Source organism: Cupressus sempervirens, chromosome 2 (assembly GCF_028749045.1).
Source record: "Cupressus sempervirens isolate cs-2001-9-10 chromosome 2, ASM2874904v1, whole genome shotgun sequence".
Classification (NCBI taxonomy): domain Eukaryota; kingdom Viridiplantae; phylum Streptophyta; class Pinopsida; order Cupressales; family Cupressaceae; genus Cupressus; species Cupressus sempervirens.
The window spans coordinates 613937248-613948519 of NC_143119.1; the positions used below are offsets into that span (position 1 = coordinate 613937248).

General features: G+C 34.8%; 1 protein-coding gene across 2 annotated transcripts in view; it reads right to left on the bottom strand.

Annotated features, from left to right (window-relative positions):
- LOC149574878 (sister chromatid cohesion protein SCC2-like) overlaps window positions 1-9723 on the bottom strand; it is a 210077-nt gene extending 200354 nt beyond the window's left edge. Inside the window, exon 1 of one of the 2 annotated variants that reach the window (XM_089814728.1) lies at window positions 9188-9723. In XM_089814728.1, the coding sequence (XP_089670854.1) occupies window positions 9188-9405 (218 nt within the window). In that variant the 5' untranslated portion in view covers window positions 9406-9723. The remainder of the gene's footprint in view (window positions 1-9187) is intronic. The other variant, XM_089814727.1, reaches the window with a different exon arrangement.
- Window positions 9724-11272: the final 1549 nt, after the last annotated feature.

Here is an 11272-nt window from a genome sequence, read left to right on the forward strand (position 1 = left end):
GTTGTAGCTTCAGTCGGATTGATTCGATATACATTATTGTGATTGGTATAAATCATCATTTCCTATATATACATATTCATGTAATAATAATATATATATATATATATATATATAATACAAATTATTATTATTAAATATATTAATTAAATGATGATTAAACCTTAGAGACATGTCTCCTCCTCTCATATTTATATGAGATCCAAATCTACATTTGGAACGCACCTATAACCATGGCAGCATAATTACATTTGCAGAAACTGATCCATGTTAATATGGTACCAGAGTGGGTTGCAAATGTAAAATAAGAAATAAAAAATGATAACAAACCCCTATGAGCATCACCTAGATCCAATGAATGCTAAGTGTTTCATTTATTCTCATGAGAGATGGATTCATGTTGAATCACTACTCATGAAACAAGGGTCAATGAGTTTGACTCAAAATCACACAGTTAAATCCTGACAACAATATCACAATCTATGCAGAAGTTCATAGGATGAAGATTTGTATGTAGCATAAATGAGTTCCTCAGATTAGTGGTCTTCTCATTCATATATTTCATCGGGGACCACAGTGATGTGGCTACTATTATTTGGGTGCGAAACTGTCTTATCGAACAGTGGGTTCATTTTGTTTTGAGTCACAAGGTCTCGAAAGAATCAGACAAACTCTCCAATATTTTTTTAAGAATGCATTGCACATAATCATAGATCCTTGAACTCTGAGAGGAAGTATAGAAATGCATCGAGCAGTATGTTGTCACCAAAGATGGTGAAGCCTGTGATCTGCAGGCAGTTATTGATGTTTGATCTCTGAAATTGATTGGCATGCCCAAATAGAAAAAGGTGGTTTCATGGTTATCTCAGGTCGTCAAATACTCAGATCTGACAGTGACTGTGACAGACATGCTAGAGAAATGGGTGCAACTGGAATCTATGCGTTGTTAACAGAAATTGGTTGGTTTGTTTAGACTGTAATCAATATTGTTGGGAATGAGATCACTACTCCTTTCTCTAGTGCCGCCATCCAGGAGCACATCGTCTTTCACTGCTTCTTTTGAATCTGACAGAACAGGCAGGTATGGCCGCATCGATTCACACAGAGCAGCTCGTAGACAAGAGCCAAGGAAAAAAAACCAGGTGAGAGCAGTAGAAGTTGTGTCTCTTCTGTCCAAGATAAAATTGATGACAATATATCACGTAAACTTCAATATTAGACTCTCCTTCGTAACTCCAATGAAGGGACAAAAATCTGGACAACAAATCCTCGGGTTCTGTTGGGCGGTATAGAGAAAGCTACTCATTTCTTCTCTTGATTATATCTTCATCAAACAAGTGAATGCAATGTATTGCCTGCCTCAACCACCTCTCAGAGCTGATGTTGAAGAGCCGATTGACCTTATAGGTGAGTGAAGGGGGAGTGAGGAAGTGTTGCACAGTTAAAGAAGTAGCAGCCTCAAAGGCCTCTATTGCCTTAGATGAAAGAGACACGATAGTTGCTTTCTCGCTTGTTTGTGCTGATGTGGTCTTCAAAAATAATGGTTTTACAAGTCAAGATTGCACGTGCCCGTGTATGGATAAAGGAGATCTTTCAATGATTCTTTGTTTGTGAGGGCAATGAGCTGCGTAGATCTCAACAAATTGTCACTAGAAAGAGTTTGCCCAGTATTTTGCCTGATTGGATATTGGAGTCATGGTGAATATCGTGTGCAAAGTATAATGATAGGAGTGACATTATTTTAAAATGATAGAACAACACCATGATTCTATAGTGTAGAATACAACTAAATAAACAGATATTTAAAGGAAAGGACAGGTTAGAACAATGACCAATAAAGGACAACGAATTGGACTGACACATTTATACATGCAACGAAAGACATGTTGGCAGCGATGAGAGGTAAACAAGTCATAATTCTCATTAGAAGGCCCACGTGGATTCCACTTGCCTTGCAACATAGCCAAGTGGATACCACAATATAGAAGACACGAAAGAGGTAAGTATGAATGCCATGGGTGTTAAAAGGAATCGCCCACTAAGAAATGTAAGTATATTTTACTGTTACACATTAAGTTTTGTGTATATATATATATAGATGATAAATTAGTTTAAGTATAAGAGAAAATAAAAATCAATGTGATTATAACAACTAGAATAGAATTAATTCATTATGAATTAATTATATAATCAACTTTATAATATTCTTATAATTAAACTAAATAATAATAGTTATTATAAATAATTATTAAAAGTGATTTTTATTATTATAAGAGCTATGCCACTTGATATTTTCCTTCGAGAATGTTATTACAAGAGAGGGAGCTTGCTATTTCATTAAATGCAACCTTGAAAGAGAGAAAGCATATAGAGGATATGATTCAGTGAACCTTTGGTGATCTTGATCATAATAATTCAAAGGGAGTAAACCATGTTGGGATAGATTCACTAATGATATAAATTTGGAATACACAGATTGCAAGATGTGTGTAATATAGGTTTAATCAAAAGATCAAACAAATACCTTTGCATAAGTTCGTGCGAGACATTAATGGAGTTTTTAGAAATTCATTTGAACCTTCTACAAGTCTCTCTTTGATGAATGGAACTCGACATATGAGTTGTAGATTCATACATGTGGCACAATCATACTCAATCAAGATATTGGCGTATTGTGGACGAGTTTGAGAAAATGGAAGAACATGTTCGCTTCTACTGTTAAGCCAAATGAATGTTTGGACCTTCAATGGACAAAAAGAGCAAGTTGGAACTTAGAAGTTGTCATAATTGATACAATATTGTTCAACAATATAAGAATGAGTGGAAACATTACATTGTGGGGGGAATAATAGTTAATGTTCCATTCCCACTTGAACCTTATTTAGAGGGGAGACGTTCCATGCTCAAATAACCAAAAAGACAATTTTTAAATCTTCATGTGCAAATAAGTATTCTTATCATTTACATTTATCTACTCTTTGTAATTTCTCTCTTATTTGTAATTCTATACATATTATAAGGGTTATTTGCCTTGATCTTTTCCTTTATGTTTGAGGATATTCATACAGGAAAAGAAGGTTGGTACTTTACATATGCTGCCTAATATTGTGCAGACTCAATTTAATGATAGTAGCTCCAAAGATCTTGATGATCAAGATGGATAAAATGAGGCTCTTGAAGCAAACATCTTCGATGAGTGAGATTATGAGGTTCTTCTACATTAAGAGGGAGTATGACACTTCTTCTAAAGGAACGAAGGAGCTTAGAAGATTGATACTCAAAGGGAGTCTAAAAATACATGGTGTGACTGCATGATTTTGATGGGCCTACTACTATGTCTATCATAAGGAAATAATGACTTATCACCAGAAAGTTGGAAGATTGATATCAAATTTAGAGGGAGTTCGAAAGGCATCCTTGGGCAAAGAGAGCTTCTGAGGAAGTAACCAAAGGACTTGACTTCCCAGGATCAATGTTCAAAGGGAGAATTTTGAGGTACAATCATTTGTAAATGATATCTTCTCTATGAGGAGAAAGTTCTAAGTGAAATTCCTTGTAATGCATTCTTCTCTATGATAGAGAATTGAGGGGAAACCCCTTGTACCACCCTTTGACTTGGTTCATGGTGGTTACTATTTCACATATTTTGTGTTATGAAAGGTGACGATCTTTCATATGTGTGAGGTCACTATTGTAAGGTGATGACCTTATTAATAGTTGATATATCTCCTAACACCAAAATGTGTTGGAGCAAGTGTTATCATGATTCTTCGGGCCGGATTTTGTCGGACACCTTGATAACCAACTTATCATGATTCTTCGAGCCGGATTTTGCCGAACACCTTGATAATCAACTCATCATGGTTCTTCAGGCTGAATTTTGTCGGATGCCATGAAAATCAATTGTTATGGTTCTTTGGGCCCGATCTTGCCAGACACTATGACTTAAATCTATCATAGACCACACTTAAAGTGGTATTCAAATCTTGTAATATAATTACTTCAATTCTCCTTTTTGCCAAAGAGGGAGTGTTGAGAAATTTAGTCTTATAGTGAATTGAATATCATACTGAGATGATATCTCTTCGTATACTTGAGAACATCATGTGTTCTACAAGTCCTCCTTAGCTAAGAGGGATTGTTAAAGTTGTAATTTAACTCATATTGATTCGATATACATTATTGTTATTGGTAAATCATCATTTCTTATATATACATATTCATGTAATAATAATATATATTATTATATATACTATAGTATATAATATATAATAATATATATTATTATATTATTAAATTATATATAATACATATATAAATTATACATATATATATATATATTCATATATATATATATATATATATACACACACACACACATATATACACATGCATATATGTATATACATATATATATATATACACACATCTGTATACACATGTATATATGTCTATATATACATACATATATATATATATATATATATATATATATATATATATATTATACAAATTATTATTATTAAATATATTAATTAAATGATGATTAAACCTTAGAGGCATGTCTCCTCATATTTATATGAGATCCAAATCTGCATTTGGAACACCCCTATAACCATGGTAGTGTAAATACATTTGCAGAAACCGATCCATGTTACTTAACAAGAACTAGCATTTGTGGGTGAACGCATGGAGAGAAAGCGGAATTTGACACCTGTGAAATCAATTACACTTGTGGGAGAAGACAACAATCCACTATTTCAAAGTCAAATTCCTGTGCATCAGAGCAAGATGGGTCCTAAGATGGCTGAAGGTTGTGATGGGGGTTGCGTTGGGGTGACTATGGAAACGATTTCTTCTGGTGAGTTAAGGTTGAGACGAGGTGGAGGTGAGGAGCTAGGCCCATCAACTCAATTTGTTTTTGTGTCTGCGATGGGTATTGATGTTTCGTTGCTTTCAAATTGTGACTCAACGTCCAGTGGAAGGAGGGTATGTGGTTTTGTCGGTGCCAACATGGCTAGTCTAAGCATCCCAAATTTCACCAATAGGATGCAGCTAAATGGTTTAAGTGAATGAATCATGGTTGGTGGCTTCTTGTTTTGGTAGTGTCATGGTGGTGGGGGTAGACTATGGACCACAATTTTGTTTTGTTTGTGGTCTCTTTGTCAATAATGACATATAGCAATGTATGTATGCTTGGGGTTGGTGATGATGCTTTTGGGGTTGGGTTTGGGCATGGTCATAATATGGAGATGGGTTTGGTAGCCTCCTATGGCACATCATCAAATGTAATCTTTTTTTTGAAATATTAATACAAAGTTCTTTGTTACCAATGAAATATATATATCAAGTTGTATTCAGAATTTGAGAATACTTAAAATTTATATATCAAATTTCATTAAAAAATATTACAATTCAATTGCTATAGCTTCCTACTAATTAGCTTTCAACAAATTACATTTAATTTTGGCAAGAACTATGATGCTTTGCATCCTTGTTAACCTTGTTTTAATGAAATTTGTGATTTTAAGGCAAAAATTATAGGGGACACTACAAAATTACAACATGGAATAATAATAAAGATGGTAGTGTGTATCAAAAAAAGGAGTGCAATATATCTTTATTCTCTCACGATTATAGGCTAATGGCAAGAGTGTAGACAATGACATACTGGGCAAACTCAAAGTCGTGGCGAGTCCCACGAGTTTTACAATTGTGTGTATGTGTACGTGTACATGTAATTACATATACGTATATAAACACATACATGCATACAATTTGATTTTATTTCTTTTGAGATCTGGTCAGGATAATAAGCCCCAATAATAGCGGATTGAAATATTTAATTCTTAGCTCATCTGGACATAGGCTTTTTTCCATTTTGTGACATCAAATATTAATGGAATTGTCCATTTTATTGTCAAGCTTCTCAAGTGAAGCAATGTTTTCCACTCCAGCATGTTCGCCATCTTTTGTCTAATATTGCTTATGTATATGTATAGATTCACATGTGTGTGTGTTTACGTGCATACATTTTTTATTTTTCATTTTTGGAGATCTGGTCAGGATGATAAGCCCCAACAATAGTGGATTATATTCCATTCTTAGTTCATCTTGATGTGGGCTGTTTTTCATTTTGTAATGTCAGTTTTCTTAATGGACTTGTCCATTTTATCATCAAACTTCTCATGTGAAGCTATAATTTTCACTCCAGAATGTATCGCCATCTTTCATCTAATTTTTTAACTTTTGTTTATCTTCCAAGGGTGGCTATAAAAATAGCACTTACCAATATGATATGTGTATATATATGGATATCGATATGCATGTGTGTGTGTCTAACATATGTGTGTGTCTGTTCAGGCTTTAATTAAATCAAAATAATACAAAATATAGTGGAAGTTCACAAGTTCGCAGCTCAAACCCCCAATCCTCAGCAGCTTCTAAACACTGTTCACCAGAACTTTTTAAGGACTGAAGGTTTAAGTTGCAAACTTTTCGAAATTAATTCATTAATAACATTCTTACAAATCTATGTCTATTGGAATTAAGAGAATAATTTCTGATGCTTTATGTTTCAGCTTAAGGGCTCTGAATAAGAATATATTATACTTGCCATAAATTTTGATTTAATGTCGGCATCAACTGATTTATTTCCCTTCTAGAATTTCATAGCAGCAGTCATCACAAATTAACCAGCTAACCACTAAAAGTTTTTTTAATTTATTATTACTCAACAGAGAGAAATTCAATGCAATAACAGGATGTCCTGATTAGAAGTAAATATATGACACGAGTTTGTAATCCCCTAGGGCACTTGGGCACAAAACAAATACCACTAGCTCTAACAAGAACACGGCAAAGCTGAAGGTTTATGTCAGGGTATGATTGGCAATGTCAACTATCCTTTTGTTTGGGTCTCTGTGAACCTACTAATATATTCACAAGGCATTGCCTATTTTGAGAGGATGTCAATCACACACACAATCTGTTCACATCTATTTAAAGTGATCAATGAAATGAATCCTCCAATTTTAGCCTAACTCTTGCACAAGAGCCTGAAAAATTGAAGCTAAATGAGATCATTAGTGATATCCATTGGATTCCTGAAAAATTTCAAGATTTTCATGTTCAATATTCTACTAGGGATGCTGAAATATCATGAATAATCTGCAAAAAAGTATTCTCACCCTTAAGGAAGACCATAAATGGAAGGAATATTCCTAGCCTTGGGCTTATATCAAGTCTCCAGTGCATTATTTCTGATGACATAAATAAAAAGATTATTTAGAACCTTGTTACTTGCCTTTTTTCAAATAATTATATGCCTAAACCTGTTACTTGGAGCCCATGTATTTAAAACTCCCCATCATAAGTTCTTTGTGTTTGTTTTCTCTCCCTAGCATGCCATTTAATGCCACCAGCCTTATGGTGAGCCATAGACATCTTGCACGTGCATACAATTAAGTAGGAGATGGAACATGGGCTACCTTTGAGAATGGCCCAACAAGGTTGTGTTTGGACACCTTTCTCCCTCAATGTCGATTTTGCTTTTTTAAACATCCTGGCTGCATTTGTGCTCTTTGATGTGGTTTCTTGTTAAAGCAAAAAGCAGTTAAAGATCATGGGTAGACAAGGATGGATTTTATTGAAATGGGCCTTCTCTTTCCATTCCTGGACAACCTTGGCATTTGTTGTCCAAGAATCTCTAGGGCCATGCCAAATGGCCAAATATTGAAGACTCTACTCATGATGAATTGAAAAATTTATGGAGCAATAGTTAAAACATACATCCGTATATCTTAATGATTCTTCCATTAAGCATGTCTTTCAGCGTCCAAAGAGTCAACCTGGATGTAATGGATTGCCAAATAAAAGACCAAAATTTTAAACAATCTACAACATCTAGTTGATTAAATAATCTACATCTATAACTAGAAAACTAAAGCAGGCCAATGGTAGAAGACTGCAGTCTTCAACATCCAAAAAACATGACCACAAAATTTGCCGCAATAGAAAATCCCTACATTTCAAAATATCACTTGCAACCAAAAATCTCTAGAACTTCCAAGAATGAAAGTTAATCAACACCCCTACTAAACATTCCAATTAGTGCTCTATGGACACCAAATATATCTCTGAATTCTTTGCTTCCAAATATGCAATGTGATCGAGACTGGATGCTAATACCCACTTGTAAAAGCACTTGTTAGCAAGTGACTCCTCTCCCAGGACCGCCAGTGGTGTAGTGATTAATTTAAAGGACGTACTACTGGGTATGATAAAAGACTAAAAATCATGTGGTCTACAAAAGTCAAACCTATGGATACAAGGGACAGACATTCTAATTTTAAGAATGTTATTGGCATCTAAGGGCCACGCCAAATAGCCAAAAGTTGAAGAATATAATCGTGATGAATTGAAAATTTTATGGAGCGTTTACTCGGACAGACATCTGTATATGTCACTGATTCTTACATTAAGCATGTCTTCCAGCTTCTAAAGAGGCAACCTGGTTTCAATTAATTGCTGACTAAAAAACTAAACAGTCTACAACATCTAGTCGACTAAACATTTTACATCTATAACTAGAAAACTATAGCAGGCAGAGAGTAAAACCATTGCGGTCTTCAACATTCAATACACATGGCACGACACTTCATACAAAATTCGCAACAAAATTAAACCTGCATCTCAACATATCACCTACGACCGAAAAATGTCTAATATAATTATAGTCCTCATTAGAAATAATGTAAATCTGTTTACTTATTTAAAATTCCACGATAAACTGAGATTTCGTATTTAAGTTGCAAATCGAATAAGCTGCCGTAAACATGCTCAGGAAAACTCTACTTTTGATGAGGTCAGCTGAACTCAAAAAGTTCTCAACAATTCTATATCCTAAAACACTCAAAGGACTTTCTAAAATTAGAACATAAATTATAGACCGAAGCAATCCCAAGCTCGGAAAACCGAGAATCGTCATAAAGCAAAGGGAATAAGCGGCAAATATCGAATATGTCGGTAAATTTGAAAAGGCGTGCCAGTGAGACAAAATGTCATAGACTCTTAACCAGAAGCATTTCTATTCTCTTTGCATGCGCTGTAGAAATAACACGTCTACAAGAAATAAAATCTGTTTGACATAAAAAGCGGGAAAGTACACTACATGAAACGAAAGACTCACAAATAACTGACGTCGGTGGCTTTGAGAAGCTCTGCAATTTTGCTCGCTACGGGCATTGCCGAAGACCTCTCCACCGCTCGAACTCGCGACGCATTGTTTCCATCTTCAACCAAAGAAATCTCTGGCGAATTCGCTCCTAAGCATAAAGGAAGATGAAGTAGAGGTAAATAAGGCACAATTTCTGTGTGACTGGTTAAGCAAATCCTGTGAGTCTCCATGCCTCCACAAAATTATACCCTTCCTCTCTTCGCATTACAGCTCACAGCACTCAAATTACTCCAATATGCCCTCACTGCCGGGACAAATTCTTCTAAATTTTATAATTCGTAATGCAAGTCCAGTGAAGTGAATTTGCCGCGCTACAACAATAAAGCCTTTGGGCTCAGAGTTTTCACAGTAAAATCACGAATTACTGACGAAGCGGAGAGTGTAAAATTGTGACTGGTAGGTCAAAGTGAAAATGAAGAAATGGAACTCTGCTGAATACACGAAAAGCCAGGGGATAAATTTTCTGCCGAATTGTGTTCTGGTAAATTCTTCCGACAGCTGGACGGGCGGTGGAATTTATATTAGGGTTTAACACTCTTTTTAAAATAGTTTTCTGAAATTGAGGAGTCTTGCCATACACGCCGATGGGAAGTAGTAAATTTTCATAAGTTCGAAAAATCCTTTGTCAATGGTAATCTTACTTCTTTTCAAACATTGTAACATGATCTTCTTAGGTGGAGACGAAACCCAACTATTCTTTTGGAGTTTATTATCATCAAAACTTACCAAGCAAGTTCGTCCCTTGTCTTCTTAAAGAAATGGGTGTCTTTATATTGTCTAGCATTGCATGTACATGAATTAAAAATAACCATTTATTGCCCATTGTGGGTATGTTGAAGCGGTGTGCACCTTAGTATGCTCAAGTAGTGTCGAAGTTCAAATAGGGGAAATTTTGTTCTATTAGAATTTGTTTAGTATTTGAGGTCGGGCGAAATTTTGTTCTATTTTATTATATATTTGTTTAGTACTTGAGGTCAATAAGTGAGTTGATTTTAAGGTGGCATTTTATGTGTAGCAAAAGTCTCAATGAACAAGTGATAACTTAAAATCAAGTGTGCATCTTGTTATAAAAAATAAAAGATGATTGAAACAAATCCTTAAATTGAGGTGATAATAAGGTTCCTACAGCAATGAAATCATGTTATGTTTATAATAGAAAGAGAGTCGGAGAGATAAGAAAAAGATAGAGAGGACAAGAGTGGGAGAAGGATGGGAGGTGTGTAGAGATAAGGAGAGGGAAATGGGGAAAGATACAAAGAGAAAGGGGATAGGGATATGTAGAGATGGAAGAGATAAATATATGAAGTTAGGAAAAGAGATAGAAAGATAAGGATAGAGAAAGTTACATGTAGAGAGACTTGGAGAGGAAAAAATATAGAGGTGGAGAGATACTAAGATAACAAGATAGAAATAGAGGAAGATATATATATATATATATACAAGGTGAAAATGTATTCACCTAAATGTATAGAGGAAAATATGGATGATAGAAAGAAATGTGTGTGAAGGGGGGATATTGGATCTATCCTTAACCCAAATTCCCAAAAGGAATGATCCAGATTTATCAATCACAAAGAAGTGATCAATGCACAAATGAATCAAACAATGGAGAATATGAAGAAAGGAGGAAATCCTATAATCTACTATAGAAAGTAAGTACTTGAAACTTTGAATAAATAAAAGACAAATACTTACCTCAAAGTAGGATGAATCTGGAAAATGTTAATTTCTGATGTATGTGTACAGTTTTAGGGAATTTTGCAACTTGTTTTGGACTAGAAATGTCAAGACGGAGAAAACCTAGAAAACTTTTGTCCTTTTGAAGGAAGGTCAACCTTGACCCAGATAGTGGGGCATAATCTTACCCCAGGATTCAATTGTACCCCAAAAAGTCGACCTTGAGTTGCACTGCTCTAACGAAATTTCTCTTTACAGATCTTACAAGTTCGATGAAAAGGAGATCCAAATATGCACTTTAATTCATTGTCCTACACAGATATCTACAAGAAAAAAGGTTTTGTTGATTGGATGGGAGTT